The 26,200-nt window shown below is 46.4% G+C and overlaps 1 protein-coding gene across 1 annotated transcript in view; it reads left to right on the plus strand.

The window, feature by feature from the left end:
* Nucleotides 1–26,200, plus strand: part of pink1 (PTEN induced kinase 1) — a 36,425-nt gene that overhangs the window by 2,413 nt on the left and 7,812 nt on the right. The window contains exons 2-4 of the mRNA XM_072478270.1: nucleotides 7,858–8,784; nucleotides 21,475–21,572; nucleotides 23,748–23,921. Coding sequence (XP_072334371.1) covers nucleotides 7,858–8,784; nucleotides 21,475–21,572; nucleotides 23,748–23,921 — 1,199 coding nt within the window. The remainder of the gene's footprint in view (nucleotides 1–7,857; nucleotides 8,785–21,474; nucleotides 21,573–23,747; nucleotides 23,922–26,200) is intronic.

A 26,200-nucleotide genomic window follows, 5' to 3' on the forward strand; every position in this document is an offset into this window, starting at 1 on the left:
GGGGTTCCGGGAGGCGGCGGTGGACTTCGAAAATGGTGTTGGTGATGCGGCGGTGGACTTCAAAAATGGCGTCGGAGATGCGGCGGTGGACTTCAAAAATGGCGTCGGAGATGGCGGTGCCCCCGACGTCCACGAGGGTGCCGTGTGGCCGGAGGCATAGGCACCCATGTTACAGAAGACCACCTCCAGCGATCCAGCAAGCTGCACCGTTTCCCGGAGGTAGAGTGGCTCCCTCTCTAGCAGGTGCTGACGAATGCAGTGTGAGTCAATGCCGGCAACATAAGCGTCCTGGATCAGAAGTTCGGTGTGCTTAGTAGCTGACACCGCCTCACAGTTGCAGACCCCGCCGAGCACCCGCAAGACGCGCAGAAATTCTACCAGCGAATCTCCAGGGCGCTGCCGCCATGTGGCAAGGAGGTGCCTGGCAAACAGTCCGTTAATCCGCCTCACATACCGTCCTTTCAAGAGAGTAGTAATGGCTTCATCAAACGAGGCTGCGTCCCGGAAGATGAGAAAAATTCGCGGGCTCACCCGGGAGATGAGGACTCACAGCTTGTGCACCTCGGTGACGGCGACAGCGGCAGAATTGATGAAAAATTCTAGACAGCGTAGCCAGTGTGCGAAGATGACATCAGCGTCGACTGATTGGGGGTCTATCTGCAGGAGGTCCGGTTTGAGGCCCGGATCCATGTTAAACAGCTCTTTAATTTAATGTAAGTCAATTAAATTGATATGCCATCAATTAAGATGGAAAATGCAGAGTGAATTAACTATGGCTTTAATTGACTTACAACAGAGCTGGCAGCGTGCCCCAGAATGAGGCAGTGTGAAAGGTAGGCAGCTTATATACCCAGGCCCTAGGGGGAGGAGCCACAGGCAGAGCCAAAACCGTACAACATGTAATATAGTGGCAATACTGTACAACACACAATACTGTGGCAGCACAATACAACACAGTGGTTTCACCACAACGGGTTCAATCTGAGGCATTCGGGAGGGCATTAGATGATTATCTGAATATAACCAATGTCTTTACTGTTGCCTTATTATGTATTTTCTTTTCATATACTAAATGGTCTGTTTGAGCTGCATGCAGAAAAATACTTTTCACTGTACCTCGGTACACATGACAATAAACAAATCCAATCCAACAATGTGCAGGGGTATGGGAGGAAAGGCTGGGGAATGGCGCTAAGTCATGATGGGCCAAATGGCCTCATTCTGCACCGTAACCGCACTGCGATTCTGAGTTCAATTTAAGTGAAAATCGGGTGGTAAGTCAACCGCTAATGCCAGTTTTAGGCCTCTGCAGCAAGTTGACAATCCTCATTGTCTAAATTTTGACGACTGCCGGTCAACTGATGTTTGAGCTGATTTTTAAACTCCCTGCCCATTTGGAAGTCACCAAACCGTGACTCTGCCAACTTGCTTTTCAATTCTGATTTGACAGTTCAGGCACGTCAATAATCGCAATCACTTGAGCAGGGGATTGGTAGACAGATGCCCGTGCAACCATTTCCTAATGAGTCAATTAGTGGTCTGCCAAATTCATGGTGTTAGCCATTCATTATACTTGCACTTGTCCACAGAGGTTCTGTGAGCTTTTGCAATAGAACTTGTGGCGATTAGAAAGCCCAAGCAACACATCATCTTCTGCAGAGAATCTGGGAACTGTATGAACAGGAAAGCGACCATACTTTAATCAGATTCTTACTGAGACATGCAGAATTTGAACCAGGAAGTATAAAGTAGAATATTAAATTCATTGACAAGTCACTTGTCGAAAGTGAAAGAAAGATGAGATTAAGAGGCTGAAGGAAATAGTAAAACAAATATTTTTTTAACAATGCAGCTATAATTAAAATCTGAAGGAATGAAAGTTCACACATATGGATGTTAATTTTCAGTGCCAGAGAGGTTGTTTGGCAACAATTTAAACTTATCACACCACTGAAAATTCACTGGGCAGCACAGCGGTTAGCACTGCTGCCTCACAATGCCAAGACCCCAGGTTCGATCCCGGCTCTGGGTCACTGTTCTTGTGGAGTTTGCACATACTCCCTGTGTCTGCGTGGGTCTCACCCCCACAACCCAAAGATGTGCAGGGTAGATGGCCATGCTAAATTGCCCCTTAATTGGAAAAAATGAATTGGGTGCTCTAAAGTTACTTTTTTAAAGAAAAGAAAATTCACTTTGGCTGGATTGGACAAACCCAAAGATTTTTCTGCATGTTTAGAAGGTATCTATTCCGTAACTTCCACAACTTCACACCCTTCTATGTATTTCAATGTCGATCTCTCAGTAAGATACTAATGCAGCACAGCAACTAAGAAGGCAGCTTCCTGATTTCCCCACTTCCTTGTGCATGCGCAGCTGCTGAACGTGCACTCAGTAATGTTATTTTTACTGCAAAGTCCAGGTCATTGTTTTCAGGTGAGATGAGGAATTTGATCTGTTATTATTTTGGATGGACAATGGTGAATGTGAGCCAAACAATCTCTGCTGAGGTTATCTTTTTGGGAGTAGTGAAATGAGACAAATTAAAACTTCACTAAGCAACAAAGTGCATTAATAACAAAGGTTCGGGGGGAGCTGGTATGGGAGGGGATGGGCGGGGGGGCACCGCCTGGGGGAGATACAGCTGCGTGGGAACCGGGTGAGGAGCTGGAAAAAGGGGATGGCTAATCGACAAGGGGGGGGGGGGGGGTAGGAAGCCCCCCAACCCGGCTGATCACGTGGAACGTGAGAGGGCTGAACGGGCCGATAAAGAGGGCACGGGTACTCGCACACCTTAAGAAACTTAAGGCAGATGTGGTTATGTTACAGGAAACGCACCTGAAACTGAAACTGACCAGGTTAGGCTACGCAAAGGATGGGTGGGGCAGGTGTTCCATTCTGGGCTAGATGCGAAAAACAGGGGGGTGGCTATATTAGTGGGGAAGCGGGTAATGTTCGAGGCAAAGACTATAGTGGCGGATAACGGGGGCAGATACGTGATGGTGAGTGGCAAACTACAGGGGGAGACGGTGGTTTTGGTAAACTTATATGCCCCGAACTGGGATGATGCCAATTTTATGAGGCGGATGCTAGGATGCATTCCGGACCTAGAGATGGGAAAGCTGATAATGGGGGGAGATTTTAATACGGTGTTGGAACCAGGGCTGGATAGGTCGAAGTCCAGGACTGGAAGGAGGCCGGCAGCAGCCAAGGTACTTAAAGATTTTATGGAGCAGATGGGAGGTGTAGACCCGTGGAGATTTAGCAGACCTAGGAGTAAGGAGTTTTCGTTTTTCTCCTATGTCCATAAAGTCTACTCGCGAATAGACTTTTTTGTGCTGGGGAGGGCGTTGATCCCGAAGGTGAGGGGAACGGAGTATACGGCTACAGCCATTTCGGATCACGCTCCACACTGGGTAGACTTGGAGATAGGGGAGGAAACAGGAGGGCGCCCACCCTGGAGAATGGACATGGGACTAATGGCAGATGAGGGGGTGTGTCTAAGGGTGAGGGGGTGCATTGAAAAGTACTTGGAACTCAATGATAATGGGGAGGTCCAGGTGGGAGTGGTCTGGGAGGCGTTGAAGGCGGTGGTTAGAGGGGAGCTGATATCAATAAGGGCACATAAAGGGAAGCAGGAGAGTAAGGAACGGGAGCGGTTGCTGCAAGAACTTTTGAGGGTGGACAGACAATATGCGGAAGCACCGGAGGAGGGACTGTACAGGGAAAGGCAAAGGCTACATGTAGAATTTGACTTGCTGACTACGGGCACTGCAGAGGCACAATGGAGGAAGGCACAGGGTGTACAGTACGAATATGGGGAGAAGGCGAGCAGGTTGCTGGCACACCAATTGAGGAAAAGGGGAGCAGCGAGGGAAATAGGGGGAGTGAGGGATGAGGAAGGAGAGATGGAGCGGGGAGCGGAGAGAGTGAATGGAGTGTTCAAGACATTTTATAAAAAATTATATGAAGCTCAACCCCCGGATGGGAGGGAGAGAATGATGGGCTTCTTGGATCGGCTGGAATTTCCCAAGGTGGAAGAGCAGGAAAGGGTGGGACTGGGAGCACAGATCGAGGTAGAAGAAGTGGTGAAAGGAATTAGGAGCATGCAGGCGGGAAAGGCCCCGGGACCGGATGGATTCCCAGTCGAATTCTATAGAAAATATGTGGACTTGCTCGCCCCGGTATTGACGAGGACCTTTAATGAGGCAAAGGAAAGGGGACAACTGCCCCCGACTATGTCTGAAGCAACGATATCGCTTCTCTTAAAGAAGGAAAAGGACCTGCTACAATGCGGGTCCTATAGACCTATTTCCCTCCTAAATGTAGATGCCAAGATCCTGGCCAAGGTAATGGCAATGAGAATAGAGGAATGTGTCCCGGGGGTGGTCCACGAGGACCAAACTGGGTTTGTGAAGGGGAGACAGCTGAGCACGAATATACGGAGGCTGTTAGGGGTAATGATGATGGCCCCACCAGAGGGGGAAACGGAGATAGTAGTGGCGATGGATGCCGAGAAAGCATTTGATAGAGTGGAGTGGGATTATTTGTGGGAGGTGTTGAGGAGATTTGGTTTTGGAGAGGGGTATGTTAGATGGGTGCAGCTGTTGTATAGGGCCCCGATGGCGAGCGTGGTCACGAATGGACGGGGATCTGCATATTTTCGGCTCCATAGAGGGACAAGGCAGGGATGCCCTCTGTCCCCATTATTGTTTGCACTGGCGATTGAGCCCCTGGCGATAGCATTGAGGGGTTCCAAGAAGTGGAGGGGAGTACTTAGAGGAGGAGAAGAACACCGGGTATCTTTGTATGCGGACGATTTGCTACTATACGTGGCAGACCCGGCGGAGGGGATGCCAGAAATAATGCGGATACTTGGGGAGTTTGGGGATTTTTCAGGGTATAAATTGAACATGGGGAAAAGTGAGTTGTTTGTGGTGCATCCAGGGGAGCAGAGTAGAGAAATAGAGGACCTACCGTTGAGGAAGGTAACAAGGGACTTTCGTTACCTGGGGATCCAGATAGCCAAGAATTGGGGCACATTGCATAGGTTAAATTTAACGCGGTTGGTGGAACAAATGGAGGAGGATTTCAAGAGATGGGATATGGTATCCCTGTCACTGGCAGGGAGGGTGCAGGCGGTTAAGATGGTGGTCCTCCCGAGATTCCTCTTTGTGTTTCAGTGCCTCCCGGTGGTGATCACGAAGGCTTTTGGGTTTTGTGTGGGCCGGGAAGACCCCGAGAGTGAGGAAGGGATTCTTACAGCGTAGCAGGGATAGGGGGGGGCTGGCACTACCGAGCCTAAGTGAGTATTATTGGGCCGCTAATATTTCAATGGTGAGTAAGTGGATGGGAGAGGAGGGAGCGGCGTGGAAGAGATTGGAGAGGGCGTCCTGTAGGGGGACTAGCCTACAGGCTATGGTGACAGCCCCATTGCCGTTCTCACCGAGGAACTACACCACAAGCCCGGTGGTGGTGGCTACACTGAAGATTTGGGGACAGTGGAGACGGCATAGGGGAAAGACTGGAGCCTTGATGGGGTCCCCGATAAGAAACAACCATAGGTTTGCCCCGGGGGGAATGGATGGGGGATATGGAATGTGGCAAAGAGCAGGAATAACGCAACTGAAAGATCTGTTTGTGGATGGGAAGTTCGCGAGTCTGGGAGCGCTGACCGAGAAATATGGGTTGCCCCAAGGGAATGCATTCAGGTATATGCAACTGAGGGCTTTTGCGAGGCAACAGGTGAGGGAATTCCCGCAGCTCCCGACACAAGAGGTGCAGGACAGGGTGATCTCAAAGACATGGGTGGGGGATGGTAAGGTGTCAGATATATATAGGGAAATGAGGGACGAAGGGGAGACTATGGTAGATGAACTAAAAGGGAAATGGGAAGAAGAGCTGGGGGAGGAGATCGAGGAGGGGCTGTGGGCAGATGCCCTAAGCAGGGTAAACTCGTCGTCCTCATGTGCCAGGCTAAGCCTGATTCAGTTTAAGGTATTACACAGGGCGCATATGACTGGAGCACGGCTCAGTAAATTTTTTGGGGTGGAGGAGAGGTGTGCGAGGTGCTCGAGAAGCCCAGCGAATCATACCCATATGTTTTGGTCATGCCCGGCACTACAGGGGTTTTGGATGGGGGTGACAAAGGTGCTTTCAAAAGTAGTGGGGGTCCGGGTCGAACCAAGCTGGGGGTTGGCTATATTTGGGGTTGCACAAGAGCCGGGAGTGCAGGAGGCGAGAGAGGCCGATGTTTTGGCCTTTGCGTCCCTAGTAGCCCGGCGCAGGATATTGTTAATGTGGAAAGCAGCCAAGCCCCCGGGGGTGGAGATCTGGATAAATGACATGGCGGGGTTTATAAAGCTAGAGCGGATTAAGTTCGTTCTAAGGGGGTCGGCTCAAGGGTTCACCAGGCGGTGGCAACCGTTCGTCGAATACCTCGCAGAAAGATAGATGGAATGGAAAAAAGAAGGCAGCAGCAGCAGCCCAGGATCGAGGGGGGGGGGGGGGGGGGAGGGCGGGGGGAGGAGGAACCAGAAGGACTCTCAGGGTTGTTAATATATACTGTATAATATGTATAGGTCGTTGCTACAGATAATTATATATTGGACTGTTAAATTATATTTTTGGAGAGTGTTACTTGTGATAAGGCAGTTGCCAATTAGGGTTAGTTTTCATTTTTGTTATTTATTATTATTTATTTTTTTTGTTTGTTTATAAAATAGGTCATTGTTATTTGTGTTGTTATAATATTGTGTAAAGGATGCACAATGTACTGTGTTGGTTGACCAAAAATTTTCAATAAAATATTTATTAAAAAAAAATAACAAAGGTTCTACCACATCAGTGGCCATTGGTTTAATTTGCTTGATGTGATTCGTTTCCTACCCTGGGGAAGCACTAAAAACCTTCAGCTTTATTACAGTATCAGTCTTGCTTCCTTCTTGATTATCTGGATAGAGGATCTGACAATGGAAGGCATGGGATCTCGGGTTCCAAAAACAGCCTGAAGAACATGCCCTGTTGAAATGTGGTCAGGAATTTAGGAGATTAAAAATAATGCTGATGGCAGAGTTAAATTACTTTAGCAGCTTTACTCAAAGCTGAATATAAAGATTTGCCGTTCATTCAAAACTATCTGCACTTGATAAATTCCAATATCCCTAAATATGTATATTTTGGTTAGCCACAGAATGACCTTGTGCTAGTTCTTTCAAAGAACAAAGAACAATACAGCACAGGAACAGGCATTACGGCCCTTCAAGACTGTACCGGTCATGATACCAACATTTGCCAAAACCCTCCGCTCTTCCTTTTGCCGTATCCCTCTATACCCATCCTATCCATGTATTTGTCAAGATGCCTTTTGAACGCCGTTAATGTATCTGCTTCCACAACCTCCCCTGGCAACTCACCACCTTCTATGTAAAAAAACCTGCCTCGCACGCCTCCTCTAAACCTATCCCCACGGACCTTAAACCTATACCCCCTGGTGACTGACCGTTCCACCCTAGGAAAGTGTGCCTGCCCATCCACTCTATCCATGCCCCACATAATCTTGTAGACCTCTATCAAGTCACCCCTCAACATCTGTCTTTCTAATGAAAACAGTCCGAGTCTATTCAGCCTCTCCAAATAGCTAACACCCTCCAGACCAGGCAAAATCCTGGTATACCTCCTCTACAAAGCCTCTACGTCCTTCTGGTAGTGTGACGACCAGAATTGTGTGCAATATTCCAAGTGCGGCCCCACCAAGGTTCTATACAACTGTAGCATGACTTGCCAGTTTTTATACTCTATGCCATGTCTTCTCACCTGTATCTTCATAAGAGTAATTGTTCTATTATTTCCTTATGACAGGCATTGTTTAAAAGGAAGAAAATTAAATATGAAAACTCCATTCCTTTCTCCACCCGTGGATATCGGTTTGAAGATTACAAGGTTGGATGCCACATTGGAAAGGGGTGTAATGCAGCTGTGTACAACGCGTTTATCCCTGGACTGGTCAACCCAAAAGAAAGCGATACCGTCACAACACCGCAGAGAGTCCGTGAGGGTAACAGGGAGGAAAAGAGTGTAGCCACTGTACAGGATGTGTCCACCGAGGACCCTGAAGTAATAAAGAGCACAACAATTACACCGGAAACATCGAGTTTGAGCTTTGTGATTTTGAAGAGAGAACCATCAACTGACCCATTGAGTGTGTCCGAGGGAAACATCAACTACCCACTTGGTGCTTCCGAGGGAGACATCAGCTATCCACTGGGACCTTCCGAGGGAGACATCAGCTATCCACTCGGATCTTCCCAGGGAGACATCAGCTATCCACTGGGATCTTCCCAGGGAGACATCAGCTATCCACTGGGATCTTCTCAGGGAGATATCAGCTATCCACTGGGATCTTCCCAGGGAGACATCAGCTATCCACTGGGACCTTCCGAGGGAGACATCAGCTATCCACTGGGACCTTCCGAGGGAGACATCAGCTATCCACTGGGACCTTCCGAGGGAGACATCAGCTATCCACTGGGATCTTCCCAGGGAGACATCAGCTATCCACTGGGATCTTCCCAGGGAGACATCAGTTATCCACTGGGATCTTCCGAGGGAGACATCAGCTATCCACTGGGATCTTCCGAGGGACACATCAGTTATCCACTGGGATCTTCCGAGGGACACATCAGTTATCCACTGGGATCTTCCGAGGGAGACATCAGCTACCCATTGGGTGCTTACAAGGGAGAAATGGGCTACCCACTGGCTCTAAAAATGCTTTGGAACATAAAAGTAAGTTATAGGGAAAGCCTATTGCTTGAACCTGGATCCAAAATGAGTTGCAGTGAGGGGGTCATTCAATTCAATTCTCTGCCTCTTTTCGATGGTTATGTCCACGCCCAGGTATCTTTGGAGAGGAGCAGGCAGTGTCTCCTGGTACGCTTGAGGCCTTCCAAGACCAGTGGGTGTCACAAGGGTTTAAAAAGCATCAACTCTTCCCCCCCCCCCCCCCCCCACCCCCCATATTATTTTGATTTAAATTAGATTTGTTTCTTTTAAAGATTTAGTTTTTGTTACCCTTGCCCTTTAGTTTATTAGTTAATTTGTTTATTTGATTTTAATAGAGTATACTGGGGTACATGGTATAACATTTGCAGCTTGAGTGGGCATGTAATGAACCTTTTGAAGGCAGTACTCTGAATTTAACATGTGTTACTTTCCACCTAGTTGGAAAAAGAAAGTCATGGTTTTTTTAATGTCATATTTTTCCTGTTTTTAAAAAAGAGCGCAAGTTTTTTTTTGAATGTTTTTATTCTCCATTTTCACATTTTCCTTCAAAATTTATACCCTACCCACAGACAGTAAACGGTAACAAATACAAAATCAATCCGCTTAACAATAACAACGATCCCATCATCCCACCACCCCAAACAACGGCCCACCTGTCAATATATACATCCAATAAAACAAACCCTCCCACGGTGGAAACAAAGGAGAAAAAGAAAAAGGTGTCCGGGACCGCCCATGGTTACCATTAACCTATAGAGTCCACCCCCCTCCCCCTACACTCAACGCCATCCAACCTCTGAAAGAGTATCGTACGTGATCCTCCCCCAATAGTTTCGCCAGCATCGCGGCAAAATACTCAGTCGACCTCGGTCCTTCAACTCCTTCGGGCAGCCCCACAATCCTCAAATTCTGTTGCCTGGATCTGTTTTCCAAGTCTTCCATTTTTCCTTGCAGATCCTTGTTAATGTCCATTACCTTCCGCATCTCCTTCCCCATCGAGGTAAGTTGATCACTGTGCTGCAATAATGTCTCCTCCACTTCCTTCAGCGCCTCCCTTTGCTCTCGCACCTCCGTCACTGCGCTCCCCACCGCCGTCGTCACCGGGGAAATCGCCGCCTCCACCAGCGCACTCAAAGCCTCCCTCATCTCCTTCCTCATTGTCTCCATGTATTTTGTAAACTGCCTTTCGAATTCCGCAGCCATCACGTTAATTATTTCTTCAGCCGTAAGCAATGCGGCCCCCCCTGCTGCTCCAGCCTCCGTTTTTCTTGGTGACCCTGCGGTGACCTTTCCACTCCCCGACGGACCTTCAGCTGTTTTTATATGGCCGTTTTTTTGCTCACCCTCGACATTTTCCTTTACTGTGCCTTCACTGTGCCTCCTCTGTGCCTTCTCCCTGCTTTTGCCGCCTCCGTGGACCCTGGGACCAGGCTTAAAGCCCCGAAAATGCCGTTCCCGAACGGGAGCCCTCCATTGTGCGGCTGCCTCCCACCCTCACTGGAAGTCCCAGAGCGCAAGTTCTTAACAATAAATTCCTTAACAATGTAATCAGTAGCTCTAATAACAATGCAATATCAGGATGGAATCAAAGTAACGTGATGTAGGGACAGCGCGGTGGCACAGTGGGTTAGCCCTGTTGCCTCACGGCGCCGAGGTCCCAGGTTCGATCCCGGCTCTGGGTCACTGTCCGTGTGCAGGTCGCACATTCTCCCCGTGTTTGCGTGGGTTTCGCCCCCACAACCCAAAGATGTGCAGGGTAGGTGGATTGGCCACGCTAAATTGCCCCTTAATTGGAAAAAAATAATTGGGTACTCTAAATTTATGTTTTATAAAAAAAAAAAGAATTAACCTTGTCTGGCTTGCAGCCTGTGGAGGATTTAAAATCTGACTCTGCTCTGGTGGTAACAGTTCTGAAATGTCAGTGAGGTTGATCACCAAGGAATAATCAACTCTTTTTGCAGGTGTATAGGTGGTTGCGAAGATAGTTAGAATTGTGTTTCTCTATTGTAGCCATCTAAAATGGCCACCTGTAAAGGACCATGGGAATTATGGCCAACCCAGGACTCAGACAGATACACAGCCTATGTGTATCTAAAACACAGGTAACCAGATCTGATCGAAACCCCCTGCTCGTCTGCATTTTAATGGCCCATTTTCCCAGGACAATAGAACTCCAATCAAGCAACCGGTACAGCCACAGACTGATCAGCACCACTCCCCTTACTCAGAAAGCACAACTGCCAAGGTCAATGACCGCTAAGGACCAGCCCAACTACCAAGGCACCCGCCCCTTTATTGGCCGAAATCGAAGAGCGTGATCAGAGCCCTGACAAACGATTGGGTCCAAGGTTAAGGACCGCCCCAAAGAGCGCAAAATCCCAGAGGGATAAAAGAGGACACAGCAATGTGTTCTGTCTCTTTTGGATCTGGCCTGTGCCAACCCAATTGCAGCAGGAACAGCCAGCTAAGTTCAAGACCAACGATCGCTACCTGATGGATGAGCCCAGCAGAGATGGAGCCACTTTCTTCGAACCAGCCAAGTGAAATCCAGATGAAGGCCTTATCTATTTGCACAGTGCCGGTCGCCCTGAAGTTAAGTATAGGTTATTGTAGCTGATAGGTGTAGTTTTACCCGTAGTAGATATTGTGTTTGCATGTTGAGACAACTCTTGTGTATGTAAATAAACCATCTTTTGAACTAACTAACTGGTTGTGTGGTCATTTGATCGATATAAGGGAGGCTTGTGGTTCACTAAGATAAATAGAAATACCCACAGTATAGGCGACGCTGTTGGAACAGAAACAGAGCAACATTATTGGCGACTCTGATGGGATTCGATTAGACGTGACTTTGTCACTCTTGAGAGAACCAACAAACTTTGAATCCAATTGCGAGAAAGAGAACCACAAGTGCAAGTCCCATATTGACCAAATAACCGAATTTCGGAAGTGTGTACTAACCCGCATGCGTACCTAACAGGAGGAGTAAGGTAAACTCGTTAGAATTGTGTACAACTATCGAGGGATTGCAAGCCGGAAAATAGCTTAAGCCATACCCGCTGTTCAAATCGTCGCCTTATTCCCCTGTCCCAAATTAAAAGTAGAGAAAGAGATAAGAGAAGTAATGGCCACTAAAGCAATGGAAAATTGATGAATCCACAGGGATCCGAGGTCACAGCGACCAACAGAGCAGCGCAATGCCCCATATGGGAGGAAGAGTTAAGGAAATACTTAAAGGGGAAAGGATGGCCCGTCTGGTCGAATTTTTGCGCTAATGATGAGTCAGGTCCAGGAAAGATAGGACCGACTTGGTGGGAGAACCTAAGCGAGGTCCACAAGAAAAATGTAGGGAAAGTCAGAAAGCCGATGCCAGTAGTGTCCTGTTTGGCACAGTTGCGAGGCACAGAGGAGGTCGTGAAGACGCTCCGTAGGCAGTTAATTGAGAAGAACAAGGGAAACAGTAACGAAAGCGAGAAGATAGGCCTATGGTATGCTAGCATTCATTAGCAGAGGGATTGAATTTAAGAGCCGTGAGGTGATGATGCAGCTGTACAAAACCTTGGTAAGGCCACATTTGGAGTACTGTGTGCAATTCTGGTCGCCTCATTTTAGGAAGGATGTGGAAGCTTTGGAAAAGGTGCAAAGAAGATTTACCAGGATGTTGCCTGGAATGGAGAGTAGGTCTTACGAGGAAAGGTTGAGGGTACTGGGCCTTTTCTCATTAGAACGGAGAAGGATGAGTGGCGACTTGATAGAGGTTTATAAGATGATCAGGGGAATAGATAGAGTAGACAGTCAGAGACCTTTTCCCCGGGTGGAACAAACCATTACAAGGGGACATAAATTTAAGGTGAATGGTGGAAGATATAGGGAGGATGTCAGAGGTAGGTTCTTTACCCAGAGAGTAGTGGGGGCATGGAATGCACTGCCTGTGGAAGTAGTTGAGTCGGAAACATTAGGGACCTTCAAGTGGCTATTGGATAGGTACATGGATTATGGTAGAATGATGGGGTGTAGATTAATTTGTTCTTAATCTAGGACAAAAGTTCGGCACAACATCGTGGGCCGAAGGGCCTGTTCTGTGCTGTATTTTTCTATGTTCTATAATTGAGCAACTCTGGGAACAGTTAGCAGCTAAGGATAAGGAAATGGCCAATGTAAAAGGCGCACATCAATCTTGTCTAGTTCACCTTAGTGGCTTCCAGACCCAGTACGATGAAGCCTACCAAGATACACAGCGCGCAGTCCTGGTAAGAAAGGAAACAGAACAACGCGCAGATTTAAAAGCAGCTTTGAGAGCACTCCACAACTCCACGAAGGCACAGAGGCAGAGTACCATTGAAAATGCTAAATGCCGACAGAAGATAGAAAAGTTACAGTCGCTACTCTCAGTACAGAATGGCTTCAGGTACACTTTCGGACAGGATTTAGATGAGGAAGATGCTCCCGATTGGCAAGAGTTAAATGAAAGCGCACAAAGATACGTAGAGGACACGGGAAATTAAAATCGAGGCCCCCATGCCCCAAAAAGAAAAGCACCCGCATCACCGACTGCACACCCTCACTCACAATTCAACCCCAATGAATCAGGTTACCGCACAACGCAGGTCATCGGATCAGGAGGAACCTGATGTCGTTTACACCACCCCACTATCCATAACCCAATGAAGAGACGCTTGCACGAAAATCATTCCATTCCAGCCCGCCGCAGACCCGCACAGCTTCTTTGAGGAGGTGCAGCAACAAAAAGTTATGTATGGCCTAGACGAGAGGGAGGAAGTAAAGCTAATAGATATGAGCCTTAGCCAGTCCGTAAGGTCAGCTTTGCCAGAACCCCAAAATGTAGCAGGAGGAACACTACAGGAAATGAAAACAGCCATATTAGATGCCATCGGGTATAACAAAGGAGATCCAGTCTAGGGTTTGAATCACTGCAGGCAAAAGAAGGGAGAACACCCGACCGTGTTTGATTCATTTCATGGCAGTCTATAGACAATTGAACCGGGCACACCTAAATGGTCCCGGACCTTAGTCTCGCATGCCACAGACTGTGTAAACTACGACCCCGCAGACCACACACTCAATGAGGTTTGGCTACTCAAACGACTTTCTAGAGCATGGGAACAAACCCTACACCGACCGACAGATCAGGCCGACATCGAAGCAAACATGTACCCAGTTAGGATTAGCCAGGACCCAGCATGGATAAACGAGGGTAAACATGAGGGACAGCACCCCAGAGCACAGACACCACGAGGTTGTTACAATTGTGGCCACATAGGACATTACGCCCGCGATTGCCGACAAATCCCCCGAACCATCAACGCTACCAACAACCAAACCCCCCACCCAGGAACAGTGTTAGGCCCATGAATAATGTTAGCGCCCGTTCAGACTATTTAGCGTTTAATTCCACAGATTGACGGTGTTCGGACTCCCCAACCTGGGTCTGTGACACACGCTGGGACAATTCAGGCAGACCAGTAGTTACAGGCACAAACCGGGGACATATAGTCGATTTTCTTTGGGACACAGGAGGAGCCCGCACCACTTTAAACTCCTCCACCATTTTTCAACAGGACAAATGGCCCACCACAGACACCATCACCCTGAGTGGATTCACAGGCCACATGCAACAAGGATATATCACAGCTCCCGTCCCCATCCAGATAGGGAACATTAGCACCAAACACCCCGTCGTTTTAGTTGACTTACCCCAAACCGCAGAGCACATTTTAGGCATTGATTTTATAAGCTCCCATAACCTTTCATTTGACCCAGTAAACAAATGTGAATGGCGAATGGCTAAAACAGCTAGTGCTCCAGCTACACTCACAGTAGGGGAATATGAAAACAGGATTTGCTCAGTAGGGGACTATTGGTTTAATCCGCAAACAATTAGTGCAGACCAGACGATTAGAGCGGTCCTCATAAAACACAAAGCTAGTTCGCACAACACAAACACGGCTGTGGGAAGATCCCAGATACAGTAAAGATTTCAGGTCCCGATCCAAAGCGCAAAAGCAATACGGTTTCCCACAGCAAGCCGAGCGTGAGATTTTGAAGGTTATTAACAGTCTATTAGACCAAGGAGTTATTTCACCCATAGCATCCACAAATAATGCCCCAGTTTTACCCGTAAAAAAGCCCGATGGTTCATGGTGACTAACGATCGACGACTGAGAACTTAATAAGGTAATCCCTTTAGCAGCCCCCACTGTTGCCACGAGTCCTGCGACCATGCTCAAACAGGGAGTACAGGCAAAATATTTCACAGTGCTGGACATCAGCAATGGCTTTTGGTCCATCCCATTAGACAGGGCCTGCCAGTATAAATTTGCATTTACTTTTCAAGGGCAGCAGTACACATGGACATGCCTCCCACAAGGATTCCATAACTCCCCCTCCATTTTCCACCGACAATTGGCCAACAGACTTTCTAAATTTTCCCGGCCCCAAATGCCTCAATATGTAGATGATCTGCTCTTGCAAATGGACACAAAAGAGGAACACGTACAGCTCTTATCTGAATTACTAGGCCTACTGCAAACAATCGGCCAACGGTCTTTCTAAATCTTCCCGACCCGAATGCTTCCTACTATATGTAGACGATCTGCTCTTGCAAACGGACACAAAAGAGGAACACGTAGTGCTCTTATCTGAATTACTAGGCCTACTTCAAACAATCGGATATAAACCCAAAAAGGCCCAGATTTTAAAGGGCAAAGTTCTTTATTTGGGCACCATCATCACCCACGGGAAGAGAGAAATTGAGCAAAAACTGATTGTGTCCATCGTTAAATTGCCCCTGCCCCAAAGTGTCACTGCACTCCGGTCATTCTTGGGTTTGGTAGCATATTGCAGAAATCATATAGATGGTTTTGCCACCAAAGCAGCCCCACTCTCAGAGCTCCTTAAAAAGAACGCCCCATGGGAATGGCTTCCGCAGCACACAGCCGCCATTGATGATGTAAAACGCACCCTAGATACAGCCCCTGCTTTATAAGTTCCAGACCCAGACTTGCCCTATGCGATAGAAGTAGCAACCACCGAGCGAACCCTATCAGCAGTGCTCCTGCAAGAACGACACGATCACTTAGGACCTGTAGCCTATGCCTCAAGAGTATTAGACCCCATAGAGCAAGGATTATCAGCATGCGAACGGCACTTGCTTGCAGTCTTTTGGGCAGTACAGTACTTTGCGTACATCACCGGTCTCAACCCAGTCACGATCTTGACCGAGCACACCCCCACGCAACTATTACTAGACGGTAGATTAAAGGACAGTTCAGTCAGCCAAATCAGAGCAGCTCGCTAGACACTACTGTTACAAGGCAGGGACATTACAGTAAAACACACCAAGACCCACACATTTTTGGCCGATAATCTCCAATATGCAGGGACCCCACATGAGTGCCAGATCATAGCAGCCCAACACCACACAGAACCCTTTATCCCAAAGTGACTACACCCACGAGCAGGTAGTAAGACACAGGATTCTCAAACCACAGGGGATACTTTAAAAATTCATGTAGACGGTTCTTCCACAGTCGAAAATGGAAAATTACTGGTTGTGGAATTTACGTGGAGGACGCGCAGGGACGCCCACTATAAGAGATCTCTTTAAAATTGCCCGGCCACCTAGGTTCACAAGCAGCAGAACTCGCAGCCATAGCCTATGTAATTCAGCATCCCGACTCTTTTCGAACTCCCGCAGACATACACTCGGACAGCCTGTATGTGTGCAACAGCTTAACAGAATTCCTGCCCCTGTGGGAATCTCAAGGTTTTGTTTCGGCCGATGGAATCCCCTACCCTCTGCCCCGTTGTTAAAGCACATTCTCAAGACCGCCTCAGATTGCACATAAAGTAAGAAGCCATCATCGCTCCTCCCCACCCGGTAATGTAAAGGCAGATGTCTTAGCCAAAGCAGGATCACGCCATGGTCACTTCTGGCATACACCTGAAAGCGAACCGATACACTCAGTCCAGGTTTCCCAGACCAATATTGAGGATCTAGCCCAAGCCCAAAAATCAGACGACACCCTCAAACAGATTTTAGACGGCAACTTCCCAGCCCCCTATGATAAATGGAAGGACGCACTGATTGTACAGGACGGCATAGTTTTAAAACACGGAATTTATGTGGTCCCCACCCAGGACAGAAACCAGCTCATTTACCAATTTCATGACGGACACGGATATCAGGGGATAGACAATACCATTACTCATTTAAGACCTTTGTGTTGGTGGCCCGATTTTAAAAAGCGATGTAACCCATTTTGTCGGGAATTGCCTTGTCTGTGCTCAGAACAATCCCGAACGTTACTCAAAGAAAGGACAATTCCGTCACACCCGACCTGTGAATGGCCCTTGGACAAATTTGCAAATCGATTACCCATTGAGTCAGACCAAGGTTCCCACTTCACCGGCAGAGTCATGCAAAATGTTTTAACAATTTATGGGATCAGGCAGAAATTCCATCTAGCACATCACCCCCAATCCAGTGGCATTGTCGAGAGAATGAATCGAAAAGCGACAATTAGGAAGATGGTGCAACAGAACAATACCACGTGGGACACAGTCCTCCCATTTGCTCTCATGTTTATTCAGAACACCGTTTCCAGTTCCACAGGTTTCACCCCCTCACAGTCTCATGACCTGTGTCTGTGCTCAAGACCGCCCATGGTCTCATGACCTGACGGCCCATGAAGGGTATTGAATATTTATTAGGCCTCTATCTGGCAAGCCCTACAGTAACCACCCTCACCCACGATAAAGCAGTCCAACAGGTTACAGATAACATAAAAGCAACACAATTCGCTGCAGCTGCCAGATTAGGTGCTAGAAAGAAGCAGAGTAAAGCCTGCTTTGACAAAACCATCCACCCCGTAGAGTACACATTCAGTCAGCAAGTAATGGTTTCACTTTATAATCCCAGTTCTTTCCTCTCCCCCAAATTTGCAATACCCTACTCCATTTCTGACAAAGTGAGCCCCTCCGTGGACAAGATAACGTACCCCAATGGTAACACTGGTTGGTTCCACATCAACCAACTCAAAAGTCTACGGATCACAATGTAACCACTCACACCACATCTTTCTGGCAATAGGAGACGATCACACCCCGCCCATCGACAACCTAGGCCGACCCCTACGCCAACCCTCCCCCAGCCATGCCGGCATTTATCCCCTGTCCACGCCCACAGGTACAGACTTTCACTTTGAACTTGACGCCGCCGACAGCGAGAGCCTCCCGGATTTGATTACTAGCCCTAAACACTGGCGCGGTCTCTCTGCCACCAGTCACCCCAGCTCCCGGAACCATGACTTGGATATCTTTGACCCCCTATACGCCCTCCCCCCAGCCACCGCCACATCCACCGCCCGACCACAGTAACTTGCCCTCAATTCCCACCGCCTCTACGCCTTGCGACAAACAAGCTCCCCTTTGGCACCGCGACAACTCTTGCAGACTAGTAAGGCACGACCCTTTGAATTATCCGACGGCCCACGCAGCCAAGGCACATAAATGGCAGACACGAGTCTGGCAACCGGGAGATGGTGATGATTCAGATACTTACATTCATATCGGTAATGCTTTTACAACACTGTTTGGTACAGAACCCTGAGGTGTCCAGATGATGAGAAAGAGACCTAAGTATTAAGGTGTCCAAAGTTCTGATGGAGCCTGCCCGCCTTTTTCCTTCTTTTTTCTACTACATGTTTTTAATTCATGTCGCCTGACATAAAATTACTCTTCTGATTCGAGGGTACGATACCCAATGTCATTTAAAGGCACACGTTTGTTGAGAAACAGATCACTGTTCTCCCAGTCTTTATGACAAGTTTCCACACGACTACAAACTCTTACTTCCCACCCAGGTCACCCAGGTAGGGAGTAACAGCACTAATCCCCGACCTACCCGAGGACCCCAAATTCATCCGGTCAGTTAAGCTCGGGTAATGGAGTAACGCAGTATCCCCCGCCCTACCCGGGGATTCCACCCATTCTTCTCCCGCAGCGACCCACACGCACCTCCTGTTCCCGTCACTTCATACGCTCTGGAATGGTTCTCTACACTCTGCGTTGCCTTTGGCAGGCCTTAGTTTCACCTTCTCTACTCTCCCTTTGGTTGTGGTATAAAGAATGCATTTTGCCATGTTCCACACGCCCACCCCTTCTTTCCTTTACCTCCCGCGACCCCCTGGTCGCTCCCCACATGCTATTTACACACATGACACAATTGGTTGCTAATTACTGCTGCTGCACACACTGCTACACGCGAACTACCTCTGAGCCCTGGGACGAAACTCTATAAAACTGGCCGCCCTGAAATTCGGCTGGTTAAGATAAGCCTCAACCACCACTGGTTGCAAGTAAAGAAAACACTGGTCGAAGAAATTGTCTGACCACTCCCCGCATCGACCACAAGCTGCAAGAGTCTTTGTACTTTTAAAAAACATTTTTGCATTCCTTATCTCTCCAAAATGGTATTTCGAAAAAAAAATGAGGGAGTCACACATGGTGACAATCATAACGGGTAATTGGAGTAAGGAGAGAAAGACTAATAAAACGAGATATTAACCAAAGATAATAACAGATACTATGCTTGCACCCCCAGGATTACACGGAAAACAGAAGACACAGGATGAAGCAAGGACTGCTGACATGCGTTTGGATGATCGCTGGACTTCTGTAACTGCGCGCGCAACGGACTTTTGTAACAAACACTACACCAGCCCCGAACAACACAATAGGCCACCACCAGCCAGGACACTACACCACACATAAAGACATCGAAACCCCCACCTGGTGCGAAAACACTGCCAAATGGAACCACCTTTCATACTTAGTAGAGGCCCTTCTAGTAATTGCAATAATCTGCAGTGTCATTCAGACACTCCGACTCTGTAGATGGCGAGCAAAAGCCTCCCGCTCCCCGATATATACAGTCCGAGCCCCTTTCTTTGGAATTCAACAAAATGAACTCGTGTAACAATCGCTACTAAAAATAAACCATGTACCTCTTTAACTTTATTAAGATTAAGTAGAAATGTGATGCTACTGTTTTAAATTTTGTACTGTATATAAGTTCTTTGATATTCACCAGCAACATGAGAGTAGCTTAGATAGCATTAGCTAGAGATCAACTGTGTGTCCAAATTAAATGTTTTATAGTGACCTAAATTATAGTAACCATTAGAGATGAATTAATTTATGAATGTATTAATGGAATATTTGGTAAATGTCCCAAACCATAAGATAGAGTAGAGTGGAACCTTGCCTTGACCAAGAGTGACCTGTCCACCAAGGATGAACAGGGATCAATAGTGTGATCCACCACGCTTCGCGTTCCAGATCAAAAGGACGGAATGTAGCCATCTAAGATGGCCACCTGCAAATGACCATGGAAATTATGGCCAACCCAGGACTCCAACAGATCCACAGCCTATGTGTATCTAAAACACAGGTAACCAGACCTGATCGAAACCCCCTGCTCGTCTGCATTTTAATGGCCCATTTTCCCAGGACAATCGAACTCCAGTCAAGCAACCGGTACAGCCACAGACTGATCAGCACCACTCCCCTTACTCAGAAAGCACAACTGCCAAGGTCAATAACCCCTAAAGACCCGCACAGCTACCAAGACACCCGCCCTTTATTGGCCAAAATCGAAGAGAGTGATCAGAGCCCTGTCGACCTGTTGCGTCCAAGGTTAAGGACCGCCCCAAAGAGCGCAAAATCCCAGAGGGATAAAAGAGGACACAGCCATGTGTTCTGTCTCTTTTGGATCTGGCCTGTGCCAATCCAATTGCAGCAGGAACAGCCAGCTAAGTTCAAGACCAAAAGTCACTACCTGATGGATGAGCCCAGCAGAGACAGAGCCACTTGCTTCGAACCAGCCAAGTGAAATCCAGATAAAGGCCTTCTCCATTTGCACAGTGCTGGTCGCCCTGAAGTTTAAGTATAGGTTATTGTATCTGATAGGTGTAGTTTAACTCATAGTAGATATTGTGTTTGCATGTTGAGATAACTTGTGTATATAAATAAACCATCTTTTGAACTAACTAACTGGTTGTGTGGTCATTTGATTGATATAAGGGAGGCTTGTGGTTCACTAAGATAAATAGAAATACCCACAGTATTGGCGACGCTGTTGGGACAGAAACAGAGCAACACTATCAAACCTTTTCCCTAAATCATGAAGATAGAAGATCTGCCATTTCAATTTCCTCTTGCATCAAAATATTGCTCAGCATGGGAGGAATGCTACAGATCAATTTGGGAATTAGCATCTAGGATCTACCAGACTTGCGATTCAGGGATGGTCCACTTTGAAAAAGCTAATACTAGCTGTCTATTGTGCTATCAGCACTAAATTTGTGACATGTCTGTTCCTTTTAGCTGATGGGTTTGACTGAATCACATTACTTAACATAATTGTAGATGTGCTTCTTCCCTTTGGCAAAATGACATTAACCTGGGAAAATAGGGGTGAATGGAAGGGAACTCCAACGTTAACATTTTATGGATCATGGTTTTCGCTGTCTCCTACACCTTTTCGAAACTTCTACTGCAAAGTGAAAAATGGAAATTCTTAAGTCGGAAACATTTTAAAGCAAGCACTTTTGTTTTGCACATTAAGCTTTTCAGAATTTGTTGTCTTGTAACTTGAACTTCTCATTGCAGGTGGGGTCCTCCAGTGATGCAATCCTGACCGCCATGGGCAAGGAGCTGGTTCCAACCCTCCCCAATGCTTTAACCAGCAAGTTTGACAGAACCAAAAGGTTAGTTACACGCATGCAGCACTTTTATTAGTGACTGTTTGTCTATTTGTCTGAATGTGCTCGGATAAATGATTGCAGATTTAATACAGTTTAATATATTTGCTTGTGGATGGACTTTTGTTTAATATTCTTGTCCATGTTGTTATCATGTACTATATTGCTACTCATAGAGCACAGTTATTAGACATGCCCATGAAAAGAACAGGCTAATGCAAATACAAGGACATTAGAAATACAGAAAATGGAAAACTATAAAAACAAATTATGGGATACAAAAAAGCAATTGGACTGCAAAAGGGGAATATGTTAAATAAAATTTGCAAGGGATCTTCTAGCTTAAAAAAAGGTTTTAATAAATGTAATGAAACAGCATGGTAAACAGGAATGTGGGTCCACCAAATACAGATGGAGAGGAGATTATAATGGATAACAAGGAATACATATTAAATGAGTACTTTGTATTGTTTTAGAGTGGAGGAAGAGCACAAATTGCACATGATACAAGGGATTGTAAAAAAAAGTAAAGGGAAGTAATTTAGTGGTCTTAATATATAATAACGGCAGTGGAGAAAATAATGGGTCTCAAGATGGACAGGTCTCCAGAATCTGGATCCAGCCCAGGGTATCAGCAGAAGTAGGTGATGAAACTGCACAAATTTAACGTCCAGTAGTGGGGAAGTTACTGATTATATCATCAGAGGCAGAGTGAGTAAGCACTTTGTCAAGTATCAGCTAATCAGCACTGAACCTTGGGAATGATACATTGACTTTGGAAGGAGTACAACGCAGATTTACCATAATGATTAACAGATTAGAGGACAAGTTACATAAACTTAGTTTGTATTCTCTTGAATTCAGAAGACTGAGGGGTGATCTAATCATGGCCTTTAAAATGGGATTCATTAGAATAGATACAGACAAATCATTTTTCTGGTGGTGAAGCCAGAATAAGTGGCATAATCTTATTTGGAGCTGGCCATATAAGAATCAAATCGAGAAGCAACTTTTACACACACAGGATCATAGAATTATAGAATGATATGGTACAAATGAGGACATTAGATCCATTGCAGCTGCACTTTGAACTATCAAATTACCCCCATTCCCATGCCCTTCCCTCATAGCCCTGCAAAATTTCCCTTTTCAGGTATTTGCCCAAATTTCTTTTTACTATTGGATCTTTCTCCACTATTCTGTGTGCTATGTCTTGTGTGTGGGCGAAGAGAGTTGGCATGCTTTTTTGCTTGTGTGTGCTAGATTGCTTCTTGTATCCCGCTGGCAGGCAGCAATGTGCAAACGAGAGCCAAAAAGGTATGTCTCTCCTGGTCAGTATAGAGTCTTTTCATCAGCACGTACTCAACTTTGCGTTCTCGTGGTGACATATGGAAACTGGGTCCCTCATGGCCCCAGGCTATACTGTCAGAGGAACTGTGAGGAGCTTGGCCCCAGATGTACAGTGTGCATTCCAATCGGCATATGGACACATCCTGGCACTGATAAATCAAACATTTCCAGCTATGGGGGAATAGCTCTCACTGCCTTGGAGATACCTCGGGAGGGTTGGCAGACTAAGGAAGTAAATCCTGACAAAAGAAATGTGGAGTGGAGCTCAAAGGCAGACTGATGTCTAAAAACCTAATATTTCTGGCAACTTCTGTAACCAAGCTGGAGCCAAATGTATTGCTATGCATTCCTTTAGACTGGACCAAGAAGGTAGAGAGGGGGATGCTGATGTTTGGGCAGCCCGGTGTCTCCATCCATTTTTTGCCTAGGCTTGTGTCCAGTTTGGAACGAAGGCTGGTAAATGGGGATTAGGTGGAAATGAGCCATGGATTAATTAAATAATGATAACTGACTCAAGGGGCAGAAATACCTACACCTGTTCCTTTGTTTCCTCCGATATGAAGGAGTGGCTTAGGGTGACTTCCGCTTACCTCCCAGTTGTAGCCAAGATATAATTCTGCACCTGTGCAGGTGAATCTTCTTCCTAGTATCATGGCATAGCTCACTGTATGCCAGCTTGTAGCGCTGAAGCTCCGCCAACATATCGAATATAACAGCAATTTCAATTGAAACCATGGAATATTATGTGTTGCATCCAGAGACAAGACACAAATTCCATGAATTATTCTTTACCTCATAACTTATCCCGAAAACTTTGATCTGATCCTACAGTCATAACAGAAAGAAGATGAAACCACATCCAAACATCATTCAGATTGTCCGAGCTTTTGTAGATAACGTTCCTCTCTTGCCTGGAGCTTGGATAGAGTACCCTGATGTACTGCCAACCAGATTGAATCCTTCTGGGTTGGGACACAACCGCACCCTCTTTCTGGTGATGAAAAGGTAAGCGGTTCAGACCCAGCTAGATATGTTTGTTTAAGAGCTGCAAACTGAAGAATTACTTCTGGTCCACCATGTATTGTGCCTGAGTTTGGATGGGAAGAGAACCTGAAAGTGGCCATGGTATAACACAATATAGGTCTCTGCATGGGGTGAAAGAGATTGATGGAGTTCTAGATATTGGACTGTTCCATGTAGCCAGATTTACTTTCCCTACCTCATGAATCATTGTTCCCAGTTTGATGCTGGTGAATAATAATAATCTTGGGCGGTACGGTAGCACAGTGGTTAGCACTGCTGCCTATGGCGCTGAGGACCCGGGTTCGAATTTTGGCCCTGGGTCACTGTCCGTATGGAGTTTGCACATTCTCCCTGTGTCTGCGTGGATTTCCCCCTCACAACCCAAAGATGTGCAGGGTAGATGGATTGGCCACACTAAATTGCCCCTTAATTGGAAAAAGAATAATTGGATACTCTAAATTTATTTTAAAAAATAAAATAATCTTTATTAGTGTCACAAGTAGGCTTACATTAGCTACTGTGAAATTCCTCCAGTCGCCAAACTCCAGCGCCTGTTCAGGTACACTGAGGGAGAATTCAGAATGTCTAATTCACCGAACAAGCACGTTTTTCAGGACTTGTGGGAGGAAACCAGAGCACCCGGAGGAAACCCACACCGACACAGGGAGAACATGAATGCTCTGTACAGGCATTGACCCAAGCCAAAGCAGTATAGTTATTGGCAGGAGCACCACATTTGTTCATTTGAAGATCAGTGTACAGTTACTGGAAGAGATTCAGAACTGTTTTTAACTCCTGTCAGCATTCCCTTTATACTTTTCGCTAAAAATGGTACAACATGGATAGCTTGTGAACCCCTGACTGGGAAATAATCTATATAATACGCTGCGATGTTGGTTGTAGTCTGAGGATTCGGGTTATTTGGTCCTGTGTATATTTATGTATTAGTGCCAAGGTGCTAATAATACAACCTATGAGGAACACTTTCACTCAGTGTTGTCTGTAAGCTGTGCAACAGTCCATCAAATGCTGCGCATTTAAACGCAGCCCATATCCTGATGGTTAAATGAGGTTTCCTGCCTCTAGCTCACAAGCAAAGAACTGGTAGACACCCCATAACAGGAAATGAATGGACAAGAGCCAATCAGGTGGAATTAACAACTGAAATTCACTCGTGTCGGTTCCTCGAGCCCAAAGTTATCACGTGAACTTGACTAATGCACCCCAGATGACTTCCTGAAACTAAAAAGTAAGATGATGCCCTTCTAAGATCTTCAGCTCTCACCCCAGACCATTCGTTGGACCGATCTCAATCTGAGGTTTCTCTTTTTTCTTTATTCCCGGCTCCATTACCATGCAGCAATGATAAAAGTGCTCAATCTCTGCTTCCTCCCTGACCCTCCTGCTTGCCACTTCCCGCCCAATTTCTCTCTCAGCCCTTCTCCCTGAGCTCTTGCTCACAGCAGAAAGGGAAGAAGTCAGGGAGGGAAATGGTAAGTCGGGAGAGGTGACAAGCCGGAGATGGGAAGAGGGAGAGTTATTATTAAGAGTCAAGTAAGATGATTTTTGGGCCAGTTAAGACCAATGATTTGATAATTCTGCTGCAGCTTGCTTTGTAGAATTATTGAAGGAAGATTGATCCCAAAGATTTTTGGCACATTAAAAACACATTGGCATTTCTAGGGAGTTTGAGAAAAGTTTTGGATTTCTAGCCAGATCTCCAAATAATAATGCAAAAGTTCTTGCAGCTCTTTCTATTTTGAGCTTATCAAATTGAAACCAAGGAGCCATTTCTCCCAATTAAACTTTTCTTCTGTCGGATTATGGAAATACAAGCCACAATATCAAACTAACAATGACCTCTTCTATGTATAGTCATGTAGTGGTTATGGCAATGAACTTAAAACCTTGAGGTTGTGAGTTCAAATGTCACCAAAGTAAAGTTTGAATTAAATTCACTAAATCTGATAATTTGTGGACTAGCATGTATGTCAATGTCTGTTGTGTGTTCATTCTTCTTCCGTACCTTTGGTAACTTTGGGGTTTTTATTGTTTCTACTGATGATTTACATCTGCATTACCTTGATATTGGTTGTGCACATAACCAAAATTCATTCCGTACATGGATGGAAAAACGTAGAGAGAACATAGTGTGCAACCCCCCATACCTTTCACCTGGTCCAGGCAAACTTGCTACGAATGCCTTGCCATCTCTGTGGGAGTGAAGAGATGCTGTTCCCACCCCAGTTACTGTCGAGAGA

This window comes from Scyliorhinus torazame, chromosome 16 (assembly GCF_047496885.1).
Source record: "Scyliorhinus torazame isolate Kashiwa2021f chromosome 16, sScyTor2.1, whole genome shotgun sequence".
Lineage (NCBI taxonomy): Eukaryota > Metazoa > Chordata > Chondrichthyes > Carcharhiniformes > Scyliorhinidae > Scyliorhinus > Scyliorhinus torazame.